The sequence below is a fragment of the Esox lucius genome, chromosome 19 (genome assembly GCF_011004845.1).
Source record: "Esox lucius isolate fEsoLuc1 chromosome 19, fEsoLuc1.pri, whole genome shotgun sequence".
In the NCBI taxonomy this organism is placed as follows: Eukaryota; Metazoa; Chordata; class Actinopteri; order Esociformes; family Esocidae; genus Esox; species Esox lucius.
The window spans coordinates 5,674,217-5,700,908 of NC_047587.1; the positions used below are offsets into that span (position 1 = coordinate 5,674,217).

The 26,692-nt window shown below is 45.8% G+C and overlaps 1 protein-coding gene across 13 annotated transcripts in view; it reads left to right on the forward strand.

Annotated features, from left to right (window-relative positions):
* The first annotated feature begins 434 nt into the window (after nucleotides 1–434).
* The window catches only part of mical3a (microtubule associated monooxygenase, calponin and LIM domain containing 3a), a 69,020-nt gene continuing 42,762 nt past the window's right edge, over nucleotides 435–26,692 (forward strand). For 3 of the 13 annotated variants that reach the window (XM_034288256.1, XM_029115125.2, XM_029115115.2), the window contains exons 1-18: nucleotides 449–868; nucleotides 14,543–14,927; nucleotides 15,156–15,363; nucleotides 15,762–15,878; nucleotides 16,346–16,447; nucleotides 17,142–17,297; nucleotides 17,746–17,846; nucleotides 18,883–19,140; nucleotides 19,388–19,503; nucleotides 19,817–19,943; nucleotides 20,076–20,172; nucleotides 20,655–20,802; nucleotides 21,702–21,904; nucleotides 22,092–22,210; nucleotides 22,327–22,398; nucleotides 22,520–22,696; nucleotides 25,627–25,737; nucleotides 26,283–26,363. In XM_034288256.1, coding sequence (XP_034144147.1) covers nucleotides 14,649–14,927; nucleotides 15,156–15,363; nucleotides 15,762–15,878; nucleotides 16,346–16,447; nucleotides 17,142–17,297; nucleotides 17,746–17,846; nucleotides 18,883–19,140; nucleotides 19,388–19,503; nucleotides 19,817–19,943; nucleotides 20,076–20,172; nucleotides 20,655–20,802; nucleotides 21,702–21,904; nucleotides 22,092–22,210; nucleotides 22,327–22,398; nucleotides 22,520–22,696; nucleotides 25,627–25,737; nucleotides 26,283–26,363 — 2,472 coding nt within the window. In that variant the 5' untranslated portion in view covers nucleotides 449–868; nucleotides 14,543–14,648. The other 10 variants (XM_034288253.1, XM_034288254.1, XM_034288255.1 and 7 more) reach the window with 8 other exon arrangements.

The following is a 26,692-nucleotide window of genomic DNA, read 5'->3' on the forward strand; positions in this document are numbered from 1 at the left end:
GGTTAAGCAAGAAAAACCATTGCAGTTCTTTGTGCTTCACACAGGTTGCTAAACTGTCCCTGCCTATATCAGTTGGGACTAGGCTACGTGACAATATGATATAATCATTTAGTAGAGCGCCTCACCTACTTCTGATGTTGGTAACCCTAACAGGCATACAGACACCTACAGAATCACGTGGACAGATAGACAAAGAGCCTGAAACACACAAACGCACACGTTTTACCAAAGTATATAACAACTTAAGACTTCTAAACTAGGTAGGGAAACATCGCAATTCTTCGTAAAGCTGACGAGATATTATCAGACAGCAGAAAACACAAGACCTCTCAATGGACGTTTCGGTCTATGGACTGCCTCTGAACCCAGCGTCACGTTCGAAGAATCCAATCGGATTAAACTGAGTTACAACATGCTCACTTAGGGGGTTTTGTCGTTGCGGTCGTCTTGGCATTCCGAGTTTTATCACGCAATGCCAGGCATTTTCTTCGATAAGATCAATCTCGTTTTTATAGATAGTGTTTTAATTTATTTAATTGTCACCTTTGGTAAAATAGACTGATTTCGAAAGATCTGCTATTCTGAAGGTTGACGTCCCCCCTTTACGACGTGTCCGTGCGCTCGCCCTCTCCCTCTGTCAGTTTTCAAGTTGCGCCTCTTCGTTGAATAGCTGAATGTGCCCAAACAAGCTTTAGCCTATAAAACATACATTACCCGGCACAATGGCGAAACGGCACTACTAATCGCTATGGACTATATTTTCCTGATCTACGGATGGTTTCTATAACCATATGGACCAAAGCTAATAAGTGTTTTTTATTCGTGGATTCTTTAAGAGTGTCCATTTTCTGAGACCCTGTAACGTGAGGTAAGTAGGCTACGATTTTTGCACGTTTCGGAATGTTACGCTTGGTCGTTTATTTATTTATTTTTAAAACAACTAATTTACATATGTACCTCTTATCGTTTCCTGAGAATGTTTGCTATCTTGGCGTGCATTTGGTTAAGAAATAATAATAATAATTCGTTGTTCAACCGGTAGTGCAGTTTTTGTTTGCAGTGTAAAGACATGACAGATAAAATATTTTTGAATTAGTCTATTGCGATAACTACTGTAGCCTACGCTTTACAGACAGTAAGTAATTGGGGTTTTATCATCTTACTGTAGGTGCATGTCTTATTCTACATTAAATGTAATATGTTATAGAACAGAGCTTTGCCGTTTTATTTATTGTTATAGAGCGTGAATGAATCTTTTCCTCATCTAATTCACATAAGATTACAATAATAGTTATCTGTGGGACTGAACATGTATACGGTCATGACATTGATGTTACCCTTGTTTTGGTACAGTGTACATAATGTCTAGTGCTTAAGACTATGAAGCGAAGAGGGAGTCTTCTTTCTTATGTTGATTGTTAGTCGTTTGGTGGTCAAAGCTAGGAATATCCAGTTGACTCAGCACGTTATGGAAATCCACGTCAACAACCGAATGAAGCTGCTCCACTGGATATTATGGACATGAGGAAAACCTACAGCTATACAAGGCTACCCAGAATGAATGGGAGGTCTTGAACAATCCTGACTGCATTATTCAATGTTTGACCAAACTGTCACAATGTATACTGTCAATCAATGCTTCAGTGGAAGATCTGCCATTGTCAAACTGTTTGACTGATGTGCCATTGTTTTGCGAGACTTCTTTACTTTTACTTTGACCTGGGTTTAATGAGTGTAAACCCATGTCAGCAACATAAGTCCAATGTACTGTACTTGACTCCATCTGACCCAGATAGGACCAATCATCAGGACGTACACATCTCTCTGTGACTAACCTAACGTATTCAGGCAGAAAATAAGTACCTGAGCTGAGTTTGCATGCCGGGTTTTTATTGGACTAGGTTAAAGCTACTGTATTCTTCACTATCCTTGACTCCCCATAATAGGCCAGTGCCTGCAAGCTCATTTATTTTTTTGGCTGGTGAAAACGTTCTCCTCCATGTGCCTAGGTGTGGGGGAATACTTCCTGGTTGATTAACATATATATGATGTATATCTAAGGCAAGGCCATACGTTCCAATTCGGTATTGTGATTGAGAGGAAAAACAGGCTATAAATAATTCTGATGCAGGTGTGCATGTTTTCTACTGCCTCGCTGGTTTGAATTCACGCCAACTGCTATTAAATCGTCACATTTTTATCCCCTTTTTCCAAACTTGCTTGTCCCAAACACTGAAATTCAACACTACTGTTGTTTGCTCCTTGGGGTTTAAGGCCGGGTGTTTCTGTAAAAGCACTTTGTGACAGCTGCTGTTGTAAAAAGGGCTTTATAAATACATTTGATTGATTGATTCGATGAATGCCTGAACAAAACACATCTTTTATTTAAAAAAAATATTGTTCTCAAATGCAAATATGCCCCAACTGCACAATGTCTTAACCACTTTCAAGACTGTTGCGTCCCACACTAATCAGCACAGGTTGCCTGGTCGCCTCTGTCTTCCATGCCTCTCACTCAAACGCATGTCCAATGATGTGGAAATGTGGGCAGAAAATGTCTTTGAAAATGTCTTGCGTATTTGAAAGTTCATGCTAAAATCCTTGGTTCCCGCTGGCCCTGTTTTGCTAAAAAGCTTAGAGATGGGGCTGGTGAACTGCATCTACTCTATACATTGAGCTTTTGATGCAAGGAATAGTGTATAGTTTTGACTGTGCTTTGTGGCTTGACAGAGTTTGATTACGTTTATGTTGTTGTGTACGTTAATAAACAGTAGTGTAAACAAACTGATGAGGTATGACTGTTTAATTAAGCTTATTGATGCATGTATGTCAATGAGTCGAGAATAAATTAAGTCCAAAAATGAAAGGACTAGCACAGTATTCTGGCTTTACATTCAAAATGCTTCCGAGCCACATCGACATTTCTAGCTCTGCTTCAGCGTTAGTGCGCCTCGTCTCATCTAATCAAAATGCGTTGCAACCATTAGAAGGTCCAGTCTGTGGCTAAAGTGATAAGGTCTTGATCTGACAGACATTTTATTCTGTGGACAAATGGGCTTACTTCTTCTTGGCAGAGTAATCCAGTGCTTTTATCCTACATCATTGATTTTAATGATTGATTTCATTATGTTGCATTTCTGCCATGCCCTTTGTGTCTAAGTGTACTGATGTTCTAGGATATGCTCAACTGTTTCTGGGCAGTGTTTATAATGTGGTTACTGCTATAGTTGTTGACCTAGCCCACCCATGCCCGTCTGATCTGTACTGGTGTGGGTCTCCAGGTCCCTTTCCCTAGAGGTCAACCCGAGATGAGGCAAGGCTGCAGGCTGATTCAGCAGAACGTCCAGCTGATTGGATGGAACGGGCAACAGTAGTAGTCTACTCATTTCTCTTGCTAAATGTTTTGCTAATCGTGTTGCCTCCACCAAGGCCTGTCATCTCCAGGCATCGGACCAGAAGAGGGCTAATGCTGGTATGCATTCTAAGCCTTATAAACATGTAATGACGCGGACTCAGTACTTCAGGTGAATGCATGAAATGCCAGATAGCACAGAAAAGCAGCAACACTCATGGGCTTCAGGCTCGGCGACGTGTTCCTGTGACCTCTGTAGCGGTACAAAGTGACCGTCTGGGATATGGACAGAAACACCAGGGAGGTGAAAAAGAGTGTGTCAAGTGAACTCCTTCCGTGGAGAACAGCTGGAAGTAACTGTCATATTTTCCCTGAAAAGAATGTTGACTTGACTGCTCATGAATGCCCTTTATAGCCTGTTGCCAGTTCCAAACGCACTCCCTAACCGACACAATGGACCTGGTCCAGTGTGTTTGGTTTGCCTTAAAAGGATATGTATCTGCTTGGATGCCCAGTGCTATGCTGGTGGACTAACTGTTTGGGTTAATGTTATGTTTTGTAACGGCTACCTCAGGAGTTTATTGAGTAATCTGCCATCTTTTTATTTCAAATCCGTGGAGTGTTCCAATGAGGTCAGACTCGGCCGTTATTCCAAGAGTGTTGATTCAACACTCTCCCTTGGCTCGTAGACACACCTTGTAAAACCAGCCTACCACTGAGTTAATGTGTCAGCAATAACGAATGATGTCAGGGAACACTAACATAGTCTCGTCCAACCACCAGAATGGTAGTCTATTAATGATGTTGTTCTGAATGGAAGTTTAACTTATCCCGTCACTTGTTCTTTACATGTTTTTGGTTAGTCGGTAGTGAAGCCTGTTAGTGTAATGTAATGCTTGTACGCTAGCTTAAGTCGTCGCTTTGACTAAACGTGCATGTCATTTTCCAGATGTTTCATTGATCCTGCTACTCATCACTGAATACATACATCTCATGAGGGCCTCTTTAACTGAAGTGTTTATCTTGCCGCGGACTTAAGGAGTATACCTGAACACATTTGTATTTGATTACGTCAACAAGGTTGCGATAGCTGTGCCAGTAAATGGATTTGTTAATCGTGATTTAAAACATGAAATCAAATAAAACAGGTCAGAAACATCCACAGTTCTGATTTAGCATCAGTCTTTTTGATCTGTGGGTCAGGGCTGGGTCAGTATGACAAGTCTTCCTTAGTCAGAAGTGAACCTTTGAACTTTTCCAGGCGTGCTGTTTTTTTGTTGACCTGTGTGAAAACCAGACATACATGTAATGTGGGCTTTTTTCAGTATCTTTTTTGTACTTTTCTGAACAGGATCCTGGACAGGTGAACATATTTTCAGGTCGTTGCTGTAAATGACAATACATAAAATAGAAGCAGAGCTAAAAGTACCCCTACTGTACTCCGTTCTTTATTATCACATATTTCATTTTTCTGTGCCAACGCGCTAGTTGCCAACGGTTATTGCAGGCTTTTCTTACGGTCAATATAACCTTGTAGTATGTGAGCTTGGGATGTAACACCGTTCAAATGCAGGGACATAGAACTGTACTGTCAGTGAAAGGATTCCACAGGCCGTTGGAATGACATCCAGAATGCCCTGTGTCATTAGGCTCTTTTGTCAGTGCCTTGCTTGAATATGATATAGACTACACCACTTAGTGTGTTTTTGGTATCTAACCAATACAAACTATGAACACTAGTCTAGATGGGTAATATACCATGCCTCTACACTGAGAGCCTGGGATCGTTGACAGCCCTGAGTGTATTAACCAGCCAGTGGACCCTTTAAGCTTCAGGCAGAACCTTTCAAAACTCATACGGCCAAAACCTTTTTCTGTTAACCGTTTTCAGTTTGAGTTCTTTGTTGCAAGATAACCCTTTTCCCGATCAATCAGGGTATAATGCAGACTGTAACAATTACTCCCAACACACACCTCCCTGTCCTAAGACCCCCCTCTTCTAATAAACCTGTCTGGAGATCACGTTGTATTTCACATTCACTGTCTTTATTTATAAGGTGCCCCTGAGTCCCATCACCTTTACCTAGATAGAAGAACAAAATGGAACAAGTGAACAGAACTTTCCCTGCTTGTTAGAATAGCAGACTTGTCCTTTCGAAGGCCCATCCCTCCTTCCTCACAGGGCTGTGTGGGTGGCCCACCATGGTGTCGCTCAGAGATAACCTTCCCCCGGGGACTCCCAGCCACATCTGACCCACTGTCCCCTGCTGCACACCCGAAGGACACATTCGAGAGGCAGTGATGCAGTTCCGCCAGTCCACTCACGCCTTGTCCTGGTGCTCACTTCCTTAGCGACGCCTCGTCCTGGTCCTCACTTCCTTAGAGACAGATGTCTGGAATGCCAGTATTTGTACCAGTAGCAGGCAGTCAGAGAGATGGGGACAGGAGTAATTGTTTTCCTCTAAATACACTGGTGTTTTTCGTGTTTTCTTTACATGTTTTTCTGGATTCTTTTGTTGTTATTCTGTCTCTCACTGTTCAAATAAACCTGTCATTAAAATGATAGACTGATAATTTCTTTGTCAGTGGGCAAACATATAGGGGCTCAAATAATTTTTTACAAAAAAAATGAATGAACCAAAAAGTGCCCTTGTTACTGGCTGGCTTCCCCGCTGCATGTCTGACCAAGCATTCATTTAACTTGCACCAGCAGCCCCTGAAATCAGTTTGGGATTAAAGGTTGATTCAGGAGGAATCTGTTTTCATGCTTTCAGCTAAAGCTATCAGCTTGTTTCATGGCCCTGCACAGTGCAGGGGTTTGGTTACCTTCCCATTGAATAAACGGACAGCCGCGCTGCCCAATTCACACAGGAAAGCCTCTCTTCCTATGGCCCAGTTGTTGCTGCGTGGAGCTGGCAGCACAGCAAGTATCCTACCCTTATGAGCAATGGAAGGCAGGAAAACAATTTCCTTTCTCACCTCTAACCATCTTGGCCCAGTTGGCTGGGCCTGGTGTTGGCCTGGGGGTTTTTCATGAGAAGCTCAACACTTTACTGCCCCTTAGGTAAAGTGCTGAGAGGAGATTTCCCCATTGATTTATGAGAAGGGGCCAAACGTCGCCAGGGTCTTCTGTGTCTACTCTTTGAGTGAAGCCAACTCCTTAATGACATGTCAAGAGCTCATTCCAATGTTTGCTCAGACTGAAAAATCTTTTTTCCTCCTGAAAAGTTTTCTGGAATCCGCTTACTCCTGGCTTCATGAAGTCCTCCAAGTGTTCCGTCTTTCTCCAGTGATGACTGAACGTTGGCCCGTCCCAAGATGTTCTGTTTTTTTTGAGGAGACCAGTGTTCTCTGGCTGTATATGCCGTGTACAGGCCCTGATGCAGGTCACAGTGCTTCCCCTGGCCATGGAGGTACTGGGCTCTGGAGGCACCAGGCTGGAGGGCGGCCATCTTTATCTGTTGTCTCCCGTCTCTCCCAAGACCTGCCGTGGATCCATCTGATGCTTCCGTTCAGCGGCTCCTCCGAAGCAGTGGGATTAATGTACGTGTGTCCGTATGCGTGTGTACATGTGCTGTAACCTACCAGATTAGGGCTTGTGTCCCGGGACTGTCTGGCATGTGTTTGTCCAAGGACCAACCATGATAATACCGTGTTGTGGCAGGGGTTCAACACCACTGGAAGGAGTCATTTATTTTACTTTTGTTACTGTTACTTTTGAAACAGAATAATGCATTGTTCCTTTGCCATTATATTTGTAATGCAGGACATTTGTTCATACTTGAGCCAGACTGAAATGTATCTTGTCATTTAAGTTTCCCATGGCTCACTGTAAATTTGCTGTGAGTTATTTATTCCCCCGCAGTTTTGCAACTGAGCGGTATGTTGTCAACAGCTGCTTTCATGATCTCTTGCTTATAAATTCATATTCGTGGCAGCAGAAGACACATTTGGCTCTGGGTTAACAACCACAAATTCACCAAGGATTTTGACATCCCCAAACTTTGCAGTTCATCCTGATACGCACGGAATGTCACAGAGCAGTGGGAACATAATGTCCGCTGACCATCCGTTTTGGGTAATTTACTGCACAGTTGTGGTTATCTTCAGCAGCCAAATATCTGGTTGTTAGCTGTGTCTTGTAAGTCAGAACATTGGCTTTGTAAAATCTGAAACGGGCAGTGGAGCAAAGTGCAGAGAGCTCCACTTTCGTGTTCACAACCACTTCAGAAGCAGTTACGTTTGGGCTGTGTTACGGAATGCAGGTGCCCTAGCTTCTGTTCATGTGCGGACCTCCAACCTGTCCTTCATAAGTCTTAGTCGAAATGGAGGGAGATGAGTGAAGCGTACAGGAATCCTTTCCACATGCTGTTTCAAATTTCACACGGCCAACGTAAGGCCGCTGAGTGAATGGAGTTTCTAGGATGGAAACTAACAGTCTGTGTTGTAATGTACTTGCTGGTGGTTTGTGGAGTATCCTGGAACAGCCTGTGTTGTATGTGTTAATGATAAAGAAAAAACATGTTGCTTATCTGAGGCTTTGTACTATTCCACTCCACCATTCTACTGTTGACACAACTAGGCCTCAGATACAATGAATCTACCTAGTTTGAATCTACTCACTAGTGCTTGGTTTACCTCAGGTTTCAGATTTGCCATGCTAGGGATCTAATCAAACGACTTACTGGAGATACGCTGCCAACCACTCTACTACGGCTATTAAGTATGCAAATGTTTTAAAACAGTGAAATATTGAACTCTCTAGGGGCATGTAAACAAAGGGATTTATGGCATACTGTATGATATAATTTCAACCAGACAACGGCTGATTTTTGTGGTTCTCTGTCCTCTATTTGCTCCTGTCCAACTCTACATTTTGTCTGTATGGAAACTGGATGGTGAAAGTCTTCACACCTCTTCAGATGTTGTTGCCAGAAAACAGGATTACATTATTATTTATTTGTCTTACGGATTAAAGGGGCACTGTGTAGAATCCCGCCTCTTAACAACAACACCACTTGTCTCCTCCTCGTCTTCCCTTACCGAACGAGACCGGCATGGTACTATCTAGTCCAGGGTGGGTTAGGATGGGAAGGATGGTACTGACCGGTATAGTACTATCTAGTCCAGGGTGGGTTAGGATGGGAAGGATGGTACTGACCGGTATAGTACTACCTAGTCCAGGGTGGGTTAGGATGGGAAGGATGGTACTGACCGGTATAGTACCATCTAGTCCAGGGTGTTTTAGGATGGGAAGGATGGTACTGAGTCTAAAACCAGTATAACGGGATAACAAGTCAATGCAAACTGATATACTGACCGGCAAGAACGTTTACATTTGGAGTATCTCAGGCATTTGGATAATTCCTTTAGAAAAATATTATTTGAAACATAAACTTTAAACATTAACAGCGGATGTCTGTTGGTAATTTTGGCTTGTATTTATGCCAGTTGTACAGTAAAAACCTTACATATAGCCCCTTTAACAAACATTATGAATGTTGTGCTAAGGCTGTTTGAGCTGTTGGTTGGCCTGGACCAGAATTTTCATAATAATCATAAGTTAGATATTTGAAACTCGTCTTATACCATGATTATAATAAAACACATGTTTATAATAAAACACAATAATGTTTATTATTTTATTTTGTGGCAATAGTTTTCCTAAATAAAAAATAAATAAATCTTTCACCTTGACAATGTGGGATAGGTTGAGTGGAAAGAATACATGTAATATCTTTTGAAATCTGTTTGGAAGGCAGCAAAATGTGAAGACCGCAAGTGTTGAGAAGACTTTAACTACCAAATGCCTGTTTCTTTGTATTGCTTCATCTGTCTGGTAAGCCTTGGCAGCTGTAGACCTGGTGCCTTCCAAGGCTGGGAGGGAGGCAGTGTTTCTGTCTGAGCTGAGATCTGACTGGTTGCCTAATCCAGGTGGCTGACTGACTGGCCTGGCTGGCTGCTGTAATTGAACTTCTAGAACTTCTAAGACACCACAAAGTCAAAATATGGGCGACACCAGCTGATTACACAGCACCTATTGCTAATGATTTTAATGCCCAATCCTTTTTTTTATGCTAAATATTCTCATTTGAGTTGTTAAGAGATTTTTATTTCTACTGTAGGATAAACAGTTGAATTCATTTATTTGCTTTGCTGTTTCTTAGTTCCCTTTTAAAGGTATACCACATATTTTGGAATGACTCCCCAGTCATTTATATGGTATTGTTTTCCTTTTGCAATTCAATCCAATTTGTCTCATGAGGGTCTTGAAACTCCCTCTCTGTATTGAAAAAAACTGTTTTTGTTTAAAAAACTATTTGTGTTGGAGACTGTGAGAGGTTAAAAAGCACTGATATTGAATTGTTCTTACTTGTTATATAAATAGGCCTGTTATTTAATCTGATTCTATAGAATAGCCTTGCATAGCCTTAAATCAACCCATTTTGAAACAACATGATCCTCATTTTAACTGATCTGTAGAGGGGATGTGCCCCCCCGCCCTCCCTGATCTGTAGAGGGGATGTGACCACCCCTGCCCTCCTTGATCTATAGAGGGGATGTGACCACCCCCCCTGCCCTCCTTGATCTATAGAGGGGATGTGACCACCCCCCCTGCCCTCCTTCATCTATAGAGGGGATGTGACCACCCCTGCCCTCCTTCATCTATAGAGGGGATGAGACCACCCCTGCCCTCCTTCATCTATAGAGGGGATGAGACCCCCCCTGCCCTCCCTGATCTGTAGAGGGGATGTGAAGCCCTGCCCTCCCTGATCTGTAGAGGGGATGTGATGCCCCCTGCCCTCCCTGATCTGTAGAGGGGATGTGACCCCCCCTGCCCTCCCTGATCTGTAGGTCAAGGAAGAGTGGGGAAAAAAGTGATTTCCAAATAATTTGAAGTACATAATTCCACTGTCTGACGGATTATCTGCAAACGGAGTAAAGTCCGGGTCACTGTAGCTTGTGTGATGCTGCAGATGGGATGGCACAGCTGATCCCAGCTAGCAGACAGTTTTAAATAGAACACACCTGTCCCTGTAATGTTCTGCCATTACTGTGGAAACTTGGAGTCATCTTCTGGATCCCGAGGTTGATGAACGGGTTGAGGAGGGGTAAAGAGATTATCCATATCAGAGTTGTCATTGTCCAGAAGATCACATGTCCTTTTGTTTGTATACACTGGGAATGAGCCACCAAACCTAGAGGCTGTTTAGTCTTTAGTTCTGGGGTTTAATTTTGGATCTACAATTCTAACATACTTGCGTTGCGATAGCTTTGTTTTGATGGCGTCCTGAACAACCTTTAAAGTGGCATCCCTTCTGCTCCTCTGGGCAGGGCTGTTGTTGAATGAGGGCACTGGGCAAGTTCACCATTCTTCTTTCATCTATCCTCCCAGATCATTTTGACTCTCCACCTCTGTTGCTGGTGGGCAAACGGCATCTTACCCCATATAGTCAGTGGTTTAGGTTGGGTTTGGGATTAGGACAAATGTATTTCTGGGTCAGGGTTAGGTCTCAGGTCCCCACAAGGACAGAAAATCAAACTTAAGGGTGTCTTCGTCTGTGACAGGGTTGCAGTTCATTTCAGTCAATTCAGAAACAGGATTGAAACATTAATGTACCGTCAATATAATTATTGAGGACTGCATGGATTTTCAACGATTGCTCCGAATCTGTGTATTTAAAGATACTTTCAATTCTTATTACTGTAAGTGACAAATGCATTGTGTGTAAATTGAATTTGGGTATCTACAGTATGAGCTGAGGGCTTTTTGAGTGTGCCTGGTTGAGCAGGCCATACGTCCAGATGCCACAACAGATGTGCTTTGTGAGGCAGAGAATAATGTAAAGCAGTAAGCGCTATATGTAGCTGCGTTTGTTTCTTACCCATAAAAACACTGGTCTGGTCTCATTAAGGACACCTTCTGAATAAACCGTTTCCGTCCCTCCCCTTCCAGCCTTTCTCACGCTGACCGTGTGGCTCTACCCTATCCATGAAGAGCTAATGTGTATGCCCTCTCCCATTGGCCAACGCTGCCATTAGAAACATTTGGTTTTCTCGTGCTTATTGAGTTTTATCTGTACCGTCCATGACGGAGACCCGTTTCGCAGCATGTCCTGTTGTGTGGACAGTAAGTGTCTAATTAGCCTTAGCCTGTCTAATGCTAGTCCTCCCTGGTCGCTGGACTGGGAGGATGTACTGTAGCTTTGTAAAGCGGATATGGGAGCCCTCTGTAGGATACTGCGTACCGGTGACATGGCATATCCTGTGTTGACTGCCTGTCTTAGACACCCTGGCAAATAACCCTCCCCTTCCCAGGCCTTGAGTCACTCCTGGCTTGGTGAAATTGCTACTTGCTCCTCTCAAGAACAAACATGGCCGGTCTCCTGCTCCAGAATAGAACCTAGCGGTTTGGGTTTTCTGGGGAATAAATCCTTCAGTCCCTGTGAGCCATTAGTCAGTGTGGAGTCCACCGCAGGGAGAGCGGCTTAAGTTCACTTTCAGACTCAGTGCAATTCCAGTCGTCCTCAAAGAAGTTCTATTTTTGTGCCAGAGAAATTAAGGAGACTGAGATATTTTGTCCACATGGACTCGGAAGTGTGTTCTCTTCTCTCTGCTTCTTGGTCTCCGTAGCTGGTGGGACATTCCTCTGCCCTCTTAGGTCTCATTCTGAATTGGGCAATGACTGTAATTGAATGCAACCGATGGTTATGAATGAAAACCTTGCATGGGAAGAAAATAAGTGAGAAAACCTTTGAAATAATTGCGGCATTTGTTTTATGTAAATAGATGTTGCCCACCAGTGTATACTCAGGACTTTAAACTATTGTTTTGCTGTTTTAGTCTCTTAACTGTCTAGATGTCCTGCTCTTTTCAGTTGTTGTTTGATGCCTTAGCAGATGTGCAGGGGATGGGTTCAAAACCACACTGTAGGCTAGGACACCAACGCCTAACAGAACTGTCCATAGACCCTAGTGGGCAGTCAATTTAATTTTTTCCTATTTAAACGTGAGGTCTATAACTTTACATTTGTGTCATTCTGCAGACACTCTTATCCAGAACACATTACAGTAGTCAGTACGCACATGTTCATACTGGCCTTTGCGGGAATTAAACCCACATCTCTGACATTGCACTATTACCACTGCTTTTAGTGTAAAGAGATCCAAACCTTGTATGACCAGGCAGTCCCAGTAATAAACACTTCCTAGTTTCTTACTCTAGTATATTCATTCCTAGCCCAGGTAAGGGAGGGTCTGAACCAGTCCGGCTGTGAAGTTGTCTAACGTCCACTAGCATCCGGGGAACTCTCGCGGCCTGAGCTCGCCCGCTGAAGTCAGACCACCTCTGCTGGCACTGCATTTCTCGAGCTGAGTGGTCTGGCCAAATCCGAGGCCTGGATATTTTGACAGCGGTGAGGAGTTGGCAGGTTGTGAAGCAGCATTGAGACAAGCCCTGTACCCGTCTCACCCTCATACCCACATCTCCTGTAGCCAGGACAGTGTTTCCACAAGCCGGTTTTTCACAGGTGATGTGCGAAACCCGTGGGTGGTGTGTTTGTTTTTCACATGTGTAAGCAGGTGATTCGGCTGTCTTCATGTCTAGTCTTAATAAAGTAAGCTAATATGATATTACTTAAGGTAAACTCTGACCTTTGTGAATCTGATGAAGGTCAATAAATCTGTGACATGTCATACACAGTTACTGGAATCACTGGAATTGCTTTCATTGTACGTCCATGTTCATACTTACTGCAAAACATGAAAATATCAGCCTGGATCTCCTTCAGGATGCACAAGACTACCTTATAATGATGTCCCTAAAAGTCAATGGAGAAGGTCTGATACATTTTACCCAAACCTAACATTGTTGTGACACTGAGCTGATGATTAACTGTGCCCATCACAAGGGAATCTGCCATTATTCAGAGGAATAACATATTAGTTCACCAGCGGTCAGTTTGGTGTGTAATGTGATCCAGCCTAATGCCTGCTGAAGCATGCAGGGATGGCTGAAACAGATTGTGTTATACTGTACCGCTGGAGCTTCTCCCCAGAGATGCCGGCTCATCCCTGGTTGCGGGGGGGGAATACATGTAAACCAGACATACTGCAGTATTCTCATCGCTTAGCAAAGGGGTTTGAATCAATCACCCTAGAGTGACTGTGCGAGGTCTTGCCCCTCCCTCATTCGCTGACCTAATGGAGTTGCTCATGTTTTGTCTTTACACTGCTCCCTTTTGGGATATCTCTTCGCGCCATTGATTGTCTGAATAAAACCTGCGGTCGTTTTAATGGGAACGTTCTGTGGTCCTGAGAAGTATAGACATACCAAAGGAAACGTTCCACATCTGACACTAAGCCGCATGAGGAACAAGAACATCTAGAACGCTCTGTATGCTCCATTGGCAGAACACAATGGACGGCCACGACTACTCCTGTTCTGATGTTCTACCTATTTCCACGGAAACACCACAGCCTTAATGACAGGAAATTGGACTTTTAGATTGAAGTGTTTTGTGGTGAAAGAAGAAAAGGCTTCCTGCTAGACTGGGGTCTGTTGTCTGGAGTGTACCAGATAGAGAACTGTGCCCCTGTTGCTTCATGATTGGCTTGTGTGTACAGTGGACTTCCTGTCTCCGGTTGCAGTGGCCTCATTCCTAGATAACTGGGTTAAGGTCGGGTGGCTGCAGATGCCCTTGCCATTAAGCAAACACAGTCAGCAGAAAACAGTCATCCAACACTTTCATGAAACGTCTCCAAGACCTAGGCTAACAAACATTGCATTTGAGTCAAAGAGGCTATAGTTGGCCTCAGAGATTTAACCATACAGTTCTCGACAAAGGCACTGATGCACTGATAACGGGAAAGTCAGGTAGGGGGTCAAACAAATGAATAAAAGGGAAAACCGTGCAATATGTAACCATAAATATTTATAATGCAGTAAACCTATCAATGTTTTGTTTTTCTTGGTGTTTGGCATGTCAATCTGATCAAGCTAATGTATACATTTCCTATTTAAGATGCAATACTCTTCATTTTAGTTTATTTTATAAAAAATGTAGACAGACAGGACATTCTCAAACCAGACTTCTGTTCAGTTTTTTTTTTGTAAAGATAGTTTTAACGACGACCTAGTGAAATATCCAGGCCTTTTATAACTCTGTGCTTCCCCCCTCCCCCCTGACAGAATGAGGATGCCTGAGGTGGGGAGCTAAAGGCCTTAGCGGAGCCGCTTGCGTGCTGGAGCCGGCGGCCGGGGCCTGAGCGGAGGCACCAGAGAGGGAGAGAGGACCATGGGGGACCCGGCTGGATTCACCACCACCGGGGAGAGGGTAAACCCTTCCCACGTCCTGTTTGATCGCTTCGTCCAGGCCTCCACCTGTAAGGGCACGCTCAAGGCCTTCCAGGAGCTCTGTGACCACCTGGACCTCAAGCCCTGCGAGTACCGGGTCTTCTACCACAAGCTCAAGTCCAAGCTCAACTACTGGAAGGCCAAGGCTCTCTGGGTTAAGCTGGACAAGAGGGCCAGCCAGAAAGAGTACAAGAAAGGACGAGCATGTGTCAACTCTAAGGTACGCAACGGTGTAACTTGGCCTTTTTGTGATGGTCACTTCTAAAATCATTATACTAAGCGCTTCAGAGCGCTAAGCATTCTGTAATAGATACTATTATATATATGGTCTATATGGTCTATTGCCCTGGTCGAAAACAATGTATTGTGGTAATTGATGTATGACTATTGTGTAATGCCTTAATATGTCATTATCAGCCAGCTCCAGTGAGATCTGTTCCCCCCACAGTGTCTGATAATCGGGGCAGGACCATGTGGCCTGCGGACCGCCATTGAGTTGGGCTTCCTGGGGGCTAAGGTGGTGCTGCTGGAGAAGAGAGATGCATTCTCCAGGAACAACGTGCTACACCTGTGGCCTTTCACCATCCACGATCTCAGGGGCCTCGGGGCCAAAAAGTTCTATGGGAAGTTCTGTGCCGGAGCCATCGACCACATCAGTGAGTATGAAAGCAGCCTACTTCTGTCTCCTACTTTCATTGAAGTATTTTACAAAAGGCTCAAACGGCTTTAACGTTTTGCTTTGTGATCTGTTGTCTGTCAAGGCTTGAAGCTACATTAGGGCTATCGCCGTGCTGTCCATACCTGGACACTGACATGTTTTTTCTGGAAACTGAAGGAGAAGAAAATCCAAAACTTCCAAAGCAAATAAATGATGCTCTTCATAAGCTGCCGTTCATTCTCTGTTTGTTCTGTTACTTGCAATGACTGTCATTTAGGGGTTCCCGCCTTCACAGACGAATTCTGGGACTTGCCAGGACTAAAAGACAGTTGTAACATAGAGGTTTTTATGGTGGTTGGAGCTGACCGATTCTGGAATCTTCTGGGCTCTGTGCAGGTATTCGTCAGCTCCAGCTGATGCTGCTGAAGGTGGCCCTGCTCCTGGGAATCGAGATTCATGTCAATGTGGAGTTCAAAGGTCTGATCGAGCCCACGGAGGACCAGGAGAATGAGCGTAAGATCCGCGCTGTCTGCCAGCTCTGTAGATCCCTGTCACATGACATTAAATGCCCAATGAACACACGTGATGATAATAATAATGAAAGTACTTTACGTAACTTTGTCTTTTTTGTTTGTAAATAATAAACGTTGTAATTCGAATGCTGATTAGTTGAAAGCAGTGGTATCTAAGAAACAAGGGTGTGGTGTATGGCGTTTTTAGGCACAAGGTATTGCAGGGTGCCTGGACACAGTGCTTAGCTGTGGTTTGTTGGCAATGGATCTCAAACCCCTGAGATGCTTTACTGCTCTTCCAAACTGGTTACTAACGCAATTAGAGTGGTCGAACGTGTTGTCACACCTGTTGTACACGGTCTCATATCAGCTATCATCTATCAGCTAATCGGCATTCAAGAGGAAACAGTGTAATCGTCCACTGAATAAGGCAAAGTTGACTTGTTTTTCCCACTTTATGTTTTTCAGGGATAGGGTGGAGGGCTGAAGTCCACCCCAGGACACACCCGGTCAATGAGTTGGAGTTTGATGTCATCATTGGGGCGGATGGGAGGAGAAACACACTAGCAGGTATACAGCAAAGTCACAGATTTTAGCATGTATGGTTGAAGATGCATCGTGTGAAACATCAGGAGGCCTGAAGCCCACAATAACACAGCTGTGCTTGATTTCCTAATCCAACCCCCCTCCCCTTTATTTCTCTATTTTCTTTCTCTCTCCCCCTCTCCATTTTGTCCTGCTTTGTTGTGCATGTGTGATGTGAGTCTCCTTGGTCCTCCTTCACTTCATCCATCTTCAAGGAGCACTCCTCTGTGGCCTCTCTCTGGAGCAGAGCAGGAAGTGGTGAATTGGCTGCCTGTTTCCTGTATGAGCTAACAGCCCTCACAAGCAGCTTTGAGAGCAGAGTAGCGTGTGGCCTGCCCTGACCCCTGTCCTCTCCCCAGATCACTGTCTCTTTACAGGGTCACATAAAAGAGGAGGGGAAGGTGTTTATTTGAGGCCTAGCTGGTAGTCATACTCAGCCTGCAGGCTTACCTGCGCTATTTAAAAAGTACTGCAGTTACATTGATATTCAGTTGATATTTGCCGGCACAGCCTTTCTTCTCTCCTGTGGTTCTTTTCCTTTTCACAAACGTGTGAGTTTGTCATACAAGCCAACTGTTCCCTCGATTTCCGACTGTAACAAAGAATGCTTATTCATTGACCGTCTGAATAGTGACCTGTGACCCCGGACAAAAGTTAACATCCTGTCTCCTTCAAACAGGGTTCAGAAGGAAGGAGTTTCGTGGCAAGCTGGCCATCGCCATCACGGCCAACTTCATCAACCGGAACACCACGGCGGAGGCCAAGGTGGAGGAGATCAGCGGCGTGGCCTTCATCTTCAACCAGAAGTTCTTCCAGGACCTCCGGGAAGCAACCGGTCAGTTAGTGCTCCGTGAGGAGACATTATGTAACAAGCGTTGTACTACAAACTTCTAGAGGCTCATAGGCCTATTGCACGATGTCTGTATGTCGCATTGCTTCATGCATTTTCTTTGAGCCTGTCTATTTTTATCTGCATGTTAATCCGCAGGTGACAGAAAATATAAACAAAGAAACACTTGATCAGGCTTTTAAATGTGGTCCAGTTCCGCAATTCAACTCACTTTGATTTCTGTCCGTGAGGGCTGCATTTTGAGCTGGCGCTGTTTATACACGCCTTTTAGTATTGCCCCCTGGGTGGTTTTACTGGCAGTGTTGTCCTCATTCCCCCGACGAAGACAACCAGAGGAACTGGATGGAGGATCCATACGAGCGGCTGAAACCAGGACTACGGCATTGGTTTGCCAAACCTAAATAACAGAACTTTGTTTCTATTGATTCCATAGGAATTGACCTGGAAAACATTGTGTACTACAAGGATGACACGCACTACTTTGTGATGACTGCCAAGAAGCAGAGCCTGCTGGAGAAGGGAGTCATTCTGCATGTGAGTGTTTCCCTGCTCCATGCCTAATGGCCGGATCCAGCCAAAATGGTGCTATGAACAAACCGCCAACTCAACCACACTTAATGAGAGTTTGTGTCTTTTTCACTTCATTTCATATCCTGGCGGTTCCCTTTGACTGGGCACTTTTCAAAGGAAATCAGTCAAGAGCTTGTGAGACATTTTGGACTTCTCAAAGGTTCAGCTTTCATGTTCCAATGAAAAATAGTTCTTAATTTATCTCACAGTGAGATTAAAGCATTTCTGGGGTTGGTGTTTTGCAACATTTAGCAATCCCCATCTAACTCTCACTGTGGAGGCATTAGTGTAATTGGGAAGTGTTACCCTATTTCTAATTGGATTGTGTCGTTTTTAATCGGTAGCGACGGAGAGTTTTCATCAGCACCACTCAGGAGGGCGGTAGTGTGGGAGGGACGGTCCCTGATGAGTTGGGCCCGGCTCACATTGTGTCCTGCGTTTCGGACCTTGCTGTTTTCACGCTGAGTTGCCTCGTCCCCACGTCTGCCAAGTTTGCCTAAGCCCTAATTAGGGGTTGCCGGGCTGTGTGTGAGTTCGTGTCGGAGCAGTGGGTTTGGGTGAACTAGGTCCCAAGGCCTGGCTGAGACAGGAGGGTCAGACTCTTACATCAGGGGACAGTGCCTAGGAGATCCCTCCTCCTGACATCCAAACCGGTCGCCTGGGTAACGACTGGACCATGCACACACGTTGCTTGGTTCTCAGGGGTTCAGGTAGAGCTATGTTTTCTAGATAAGTTTACTAGAAGACAGAACTTCCAGGGAATGTCCTTTGTATAGCACTGGAAATCACTTCCTGGTCCCTTTTTTAGCAGTCCATCCTGTCCCACGGTGTATCTAATCTGAGCTCCACCTCCTCACCCATCCAGCTCCACCTCCTCACCCATCCAGCTCCACCTCCTCACCAATCCAGCTCCACCTCCTCACCCATCCAGTGGAGAAAGTGCCTCTCGGTGATCTCTGAAACAGTCCGTTAACGATGTCCATGCCTGTCTCTCCTCCAGGACTATGCAGACACAGAGATGCTGCTGTCCAGGGCTAACGTGGACCAAGCAGCCCTGCTGTCGTATGCCCGCGAGGCCGCAGACTTCTCCACCAACCACCAGCTGCCCACGCTGGACTTTGCCATCAACCACTATGGCCAGCCTGACGTGGCCATGTTTGACTTCACCTGCATGTATGCGTCGGAGAACGCCGCGCTGGTGCGCCAACGCCACGGACGCAAGCTCCTGGTGTCTCTGGTGGGGGACAGCCTGCTGGAGGTGAGAGGGCTACTGGACCGGAGCCAGGGTCCGCCACTCGTATAGCTGTTTTGTTGTAGGCCTGAACCAGCTCACCAGGTTCTGTAACCAAAGGCATTTTGGACGTTACCAGCTGCCAAGTTAATCAAGGGAAAGTGTCGGATATCCTCAAGCGTGTTAATAAGAATCAGAATTGAAACGTTACTTTGGGTTCCTGTATGTATCCTCCCTCGGTGTTGATCGTGGTGCTGTGTGTGTGTCTCTCCAGCCGTTCTGGCCCATGGGTACTGGCATAGCCCGCGGGTTCCTGGCAGCCATGGACTCAGGCTGGATGGTGAAGAGCTGGGCACAGGGCACTGCCCCTTTGGAAGTGCTGGCTGAGCGGTGAGGCTGCCAACTTGTCACGCTCCATTGTCATTCTGGCACACACACACACACACACACACACACACACACCCTCTCTCACCCTCTCACTCTTTCTTCTCTCCCCCCCTCTCTCTCTCTGCCCCCTCCCCCTCGGTTATCTCTGAGAGCTTTACCAGGAACAGGGTCCGTTTTAGGAGCCAATGTCGGCTACCCCTATAGTACTAATAGGACGAGAGCCCCTGGAATGGAATGTGTCCCCTGTTCAACCCTCCTGTGCCTTCTGTAATTCAGTTGCCATGGTTTCCGGCATGTTTCTTTTCCCTTCTTTCAGAGAGAGCATATATCGCCTGCTGCCTCAGACAACCCCAGAGAACATCAACAAGAACTTCAGTCACTACAGCGTGGACCCCACCACACGCTACCCGAACATTAGCCTCCACTTCCTCAGGCCCAACCAGGTATGAGCGACACTGAGGCCTGGTGGAGTGTGGTGTCCCCGGTGTCCCCGGTACTCTGTGTGTCAGACCCGGTTTGTGTGAAATGTCCAAACCGTGTCGTTCTCCAACCTCTGTCCTTCCTCTTTGTGCCAGGTACAACACCTCATTGACACAGGGGATTCAAGCAGGGAAATGCACCTGGAAATGGAGAATGTGGTGAACTCATCAACACCCAAGCTCACAAGAAATGGTGGGAAGTGTTTCAATGAATATTCTGCTGTAAGGCAAATTAGTGTTCCTCTCCAAGGCAATATGAGGCAATGTATTGCTTTCATCCTAGACATACTAGTGAAGCATTTCCACGTTAAAATGCCTGAAGACCAAATGCATGATGTTCACCTGATGGTTCCTATTTAATAGACCTTAACTATAAAAAAAAAAAATATGCCATTAGGGTCATGTGTGAAGTATATATGCTGCTGTGTGGATGGAGTAAAGGATTATCACATTTTTCTGATTTATTTAGTGTTTGCTAACTGGATTTAATTTAAGGTACACTTTTTGAGTTTTAGCAGGGACGCCCTTCATTTGGCTCCTCAGAGTTCGACCGACTCGATTCATGTTTAGGTCTGCGGTTAGCATCGCAAGCTAACGCTAACTGGCGTCAGCGCAAATGAGGTCGATTACAGGAACAACAAAGCGTCAATGGCATACATGTTCGTCCCCTCCCAGAGTCCGTCGCTCGCTCCAGCAAGCTGCTGAACTGGTGTCAGAGGCAGACAGAGGGCTACCGGAAAGTCAGCGTGACCGACCTCACCATGTCCTGGAAGAGCGGCATGGCTCTTTGTGCGCTGATCCACCGCTACAGACCAGACCTCATGTGAGTCAGCCCCTGCCCGCTCGTTGTGTCTCCTACCCCTGTAGAAATGCTTAGCGGGGTTGTCTGTCACAGCCGTTACATTAGAGTTGGACACATCCCACACACAGTCTCAATCACTAAGCATCAGTCAGTGTGGATCTTTGTCTGGTCCTTACAGTAGGCTCACTTTTCACCATGGCCCTTATCGAGAAACCGACTGTAGGCCGTGAAGGAATTAGCTTGTCTGGTGGTGTTTATGGCATTGTCTGATTTTAAGGTGAGTTATTTATGGCCTGGCTGAAGCCTTGGTTCAGGATCGTATATCATACTAAGCAAGGTGACAGCTAGGAGTGGAATTGCCTGTTGACTCTGAGAAAGCAGTGTATCTCTCACACACACACACACACACGAGAGTCCGACACATTGCCTAGTGAGGGGAGAGATGGGGTCATTATCCTCTCTAGGCCACACAGCGATTAGCATTATAACCAATTGGACTGCCTTCTGACTGACCTTTACCAAGTGGTTCAGTTTAGCCTCGCTGGGTTTCATAGTCCAAGGGGTTGTGGGAGGGAGGGGCCTGATACGCTGCATGGACGAGAAACATGTGCTCGAAATCGCTCATAGACAGCTGTGATTGGTTCTCACATGCTGCTAATAATAGCCGCGCTGTGCTAACATTTCAGCACATAACCTACAAGGAAAGTGGTTGGCATGGCAATAGTCTTATCATATTGGATTGGTTGTATAGAGGAGTGTGACGTTGCGACGTTGTTTTCAGGCGTGATCAGGGACCCTACATCATTTGAACCTGCTTAGAATATTTGTCAGGTTTGTCGGTGAAGGTCAGGTGACATTACATTCACAAAGCCACTTGTTGTTTTGACTCCCTAGTCTTTCTGTCCCTCTCTGCCCAACAGTGACTTTGACTCCCTGGACGAACGGGACCAACAGAAGAACAACCAGTTGGGCTTTGATGTGGCCGAGCGGGAGTTTGGCATCTCACCCTGCATGACGGGCAAGGAGATGTCCCAGGTGTCTGAGCCCGACAAACTCTCCATGGTCATGTACCTCAGCCAGTTCTATGAGATGTTCAAGGACACGGTGCCCCCTGGAGCCGGTGGTGAGTACTGCCCTCCTTTCCTTGGTTTCATAAACTGGGTGGGCGGGGTTTGGATGATGAACGATTTAAATGTTATTCCCGGAGTAATGGATCTCATTCGTTAGTACCGTACGGACCAGTGACACGGAGGGGCCGCCTCGTCCGTGTTGACCGCTTGTTTTGACATCCTGTGTTTTCCGTTTTTCAGAGAACCAGAACATGAGCCCTGAAGAGAAGGCTGCATTGATCAACAGCACCAAGTCTCCCATCTCGTTCCTGAGCAAGCTGGGCCAGAGCATCGCCATCTCCCGCAAACGCAACCCAAAGGTCAGGAACCCGAAAACCGGTGTCAGTGTTCCTCTTTCCTTTCATGTGTTTCAGCGCTGTGAGTCAACAGCTGTCTGCTCCAAATAACCATGACAACATGACTATGTGATTGACAGGACAAAAAGGAGAAGGATGTAGAAGGTTCCGGAAAGAGGAGGAAGACCAGTCAGACTGGCCACTCGGAAGACGTGAGTAAAATGCGTTCGGGGCTAAAAATGTCATTCGGACGTTTAACATTGCGGATGGGTAGGAACAGTGTCTCGGGTCAGGCTTATTCTGGGTCGCGTACTGTCTGTGTGTTTGGAACAGGAGGAGATTTCCAAGGAGAACCGTGACGACAGGCCAACTAACTGCACCGCTCCAATGGACAGGAAGATGAAGGAGGACTCCACAGGGAATCATAACAAAGTCAAATCCATGGCTACTCAGCTCCTCGCCAAGTTTGAGGAGAATGCCCCTGCCGAATCCAAGGGCCTCAAACGACAGGTATGGGAGAATCATTATGCCTGGGCGTTAGAAGGAGGGGGTTTTCTCGCCTGACTGCCGTTGAACTGGTTTGTATTTGAGCCCAAAGAAAAGAGTCATGTCAGACATGTTGCTTGTGTTTGAGGTTGCCCAATGATGCATTGCTTGATGACCGCTGTAGTTTGCACACAAATATGCGTATGTTGGGTGAGGTTCCCTGTCTGCAGCGTCTGCTATGACTCATGAACTCCTGAGTGTGTATCAGCGCTGTAATATTGTATTCACCAAGGTCTTGAACTCCAAGGTCTCTGTTTTAGTCTCCAAACAGGAGTACTGAGATCAGTCCTCCCTAATAAATATGACTGTGTAGTCATGGTGGACCTGATCCTAAGTCATCACCTCTGAGTGTACAGAACCAGAATACTCATGTCTCTGTGGTCTGGGCCTGGTTGTGTATTGTTCTCTGGTTATGCAGTTGGCCTAGTAGTGCTGATTGGCTGGTTCCTCTAGTTCTGAGGGGGTGAACGGGTTTACAGAGCCAACCCAAGACCTGACTGCGGGTCAGTCACCCTGGGGGGGCTGTACTGCAGGCCTGTAGCCGTGGGAGGGCCTAGTGGGTTAGTGGAGTACAAGCCTCTATTGTTGACTTATAAAGACAACTTACAGGCAACGTTCCCAATATCTGCCATTCCCAAATTCCTCTGAGTGTGTGGTATTGCTATATCTGATTAGATCCCTGATACACAGAAGACTCTGAGGATATCCTGATTGGTGTAAATGTAATTGTTGAAAATATTCTAAGTGAATAGTCTGCCTCTTGGTTCAATCTGAAATATGATTGGTAAATCAATGGTGAGTTGTCATTTTCCTTTTGGTATAATAACTAGTTATAAATAGCTCATGAAAGAGGATGTACAAGCTGGTTTCTACAGAAGCTAAGCCTTGCTAATGTTCATTATAGTTTTTTTTAATTAGGACTGTCACACCAGAATGGACAGTCCTAAAGGTGGGGTGGATGTTATCTAAAGGTGGGGTGGGTGTTATCTAAATGTGGGGTGGGTGTTATCTAAAGATGGGGTGGGTGTTATCTAAAGATGGGGTGGGTGTTATCTAAAGGTGGGGTGGGTGTTATCTAAAGGTGGGGTGGGTGTTATCTAAAGGTGGGGTGGGTGTTATCTATAGGTGGGGTGGGTGTTATCTAAAGGTGGGGTGGGTGTTATCTAAAGATGGGGTGGGTGTTATCTAAAGGTGGGGTGGATGTTATCTAAAGGTGGGGTGGATGTTATCTAAAGGTGGGGTGGATGTTATCTAAAGATGGGGTGGGTGTTATCTAAAGGTGGGGTGGATGTTGTCTAAAGGTGGGGTGGGTGTTGTCCAAAGGTGGGGTGGGTGTTATCTAAAGGTGGGGTGGGTGTTATCTAAAGGTGGGGTGGGTGTTATCTAAAGGTGGGGTGGGTGTTTTCTAAAGGGGGGGTGGGTGTTATCTAAAGGGGGGGTGGGTGTTATCTAAAAGTGTGGTGGATGTTATCTAAAAGTGTGGTGGATGTTATCTAAAGATGGGGTGGGTGTTGTCTAAAGATGGGGTGGGTGTTGTCTAAAGATGGGGTGGGTGTTATCTAAAGGTGGGGTGGGTGTTATCTAAAGGTGGGGTGGGTGTTATCTAAAGATGGGGTGGGTGTTATCTAAAGGTGGGGTGGGTGTTATCTAAAGGTGGGGTGGGTGTTATCTAAAGATGGGGTGGGTGTTATCTAAAGATGGGGTGGGTGTTATCTAAAGGTGGGGTGGGTGTTATCTAAAGGTGGGGTGGGTGTTATCTAAAGATGGGGTGGGTGTTATCTAAAGGTGGGGTGGGTGTTATCTAAAAGTGTGGTGGATGTTATCTAAATGTGTTGTGTGTGTGTGTGTGTGTGTGTGTGTCAGTGGGTGTGTGTGGGTGTGTATTTCCGTGTCCAGTGGGCTCCATGTCTTTACCAGTGCATTATAAATATTCAACACTCTAAGCTGTGGGACAGTCTACTCATAGTGTTCTTTGGTACGGCGCCTAACTCTTTCACATGTTTATTTAGCCTAAGTTTCAAATTCTTGGCCTGTGCCGGCCTGTGTTGCCCTGTGTTCTCCCACCTCTTAAACAAAACCTCAAATCCTTTGAAATAATGCTCTCACATGCCAGCAATGTAAGTCAGACAAGCACTCGGCCTAGAACGTATCGTTGTCAGCTGGTTGACACACTGGATCTTCCTCATCCGCTTCTGGATGTGGTTCCATCTGTGCAAGCTACAAATTCTAGGGTTTGCCCCGGCAGGGTTTGCCCCGGCAGGTTTCTGTCTGTGTAGACCCGGGTTAGAAGCGGGTGTGGCGAAGGAGTTGGCTACTCCATCAGTTCAGCATTATGATGTGGTACCTCCATGAAGGCCAGCTTGGATTGCTTGTGGTGTCGGAGTACAGAGTACCTGTGTGCTCTAAATACAGTAGCCTGGGTTGGTGGTACGTATGACAAGGTGTGAGCGTGTCCTGGGAAACCACAGATTAAAACCTCCAGATTTGTCCATGTAAAACAATGCGGTGTGTAGAATAGCAAAACAGAAATAATATACTTTTTCTTTCAGGTTTTCCCACCTGGTCTGAAAATGAGAGAAACTAGATATAACTTACTGCGAACGGGACATGGGGGAGGGTTGGTGAAATGTAACATCCAATAGAAGTCCAGCGGGGTTGGGACAACAGACTATTATATAATTAGGTGATAGCATGCCGTCCTCATAACACACTTTCAGTTTTTGCTCCCAGTTCGTAGTTTTTCAACCAGCGTGACTCATGATTCACCCCCTTTCTTCTCTCCTCCCACCATGCATCATGCCTGTGACTCACGACGGGTTACATTCACTGTGTCTGCTCTCTTATTGGCCCTGTCGGCTGTCACTCCCCTTCCACCCATCATCCATTGGTCAAAGGGGGATTCTCTGCCCAATCTGGATCTCCTTCTGGCGCTGCCCCCCCCCCCTGCCCCCGTGGGCCCTCCCAGGGAGCCAGTCCGCCTAACTCCGGTCCCTGCATGGAGACAGGTAAAGAGTTGGACCTAGATCCATAGAAACTAGTCTGTCTAACACCTGGATGTCCCTAACCAGCGGTGGTGTGTCCCAGTAGTCTAGATGAGGGGGCTGATTTGTCTTGTTCTCCCCGACTGACTGTTACTGAGCACTAACCTGGTGTTGTCTTCGGGGGGGGCGGGCGGGCCGGCGGGTGAAATCAGTTTGTTGTGGGAATGACTGGAAGGTCAGTGATCTTTTTTTAACCGTGTTCCAAAAGCTGTTGATCAGATGGTTGTCTGTGTGGTGCCAGAGCCAGCAGGTGTGTGTGTGTGTGTGTGTGTGTGTGTGGGAGTGGCCTGCTGACCGGTCAAACAGTCTGTCACGTCAAGTGATGTTCTCTTGTCCCGTGTGGCACATCCTTTTCTCCACTCCTCCTGCTGTCCCTGCTCCTCTCATCCCCTCTCCTCCTGCTTCCTTCATCCCCACTACTCCTGCTCCACTCCTTCTGCTCCCCTCTCTTCCTCCTCTCCTCTCCTGCTCCACACCTGCGTTCTCGCTCTTCCACATTGTCTCGGAAGCGCACCCCGCAACAGGAGCAGCTCAGTCCCCACTATAAAGAGAGGGTCAAGTGTCAGATCCTACCCAGCAGAGGGGAGCAGGTATGACTGCATTTGACCAATAAGAGAATGACACTATTAGTTCCTGCCCACTCCAGCTAACCAGCTAATCATGCTATCCGTTCCAGCTACCAGAATGCCCAGTAACCCCATGCTTTCATAGAAAAATGGACAATCACCTTAACTTGTGGGCCGCTCAGTGATCTTTATTGTGCTAGTATCAAATCTTCAACCTCGCCCCAGGCTGCTTATATTCCAAGCATGTTTGTCATTTCGGGGTATTTAAAAAAAAAAATATTAAAATGAAAAGTCAAAGTTTTTGAGCACCTAAGCGAAATGTCTCGTTCGAAGCTGTACTTGGTTGACCCTGT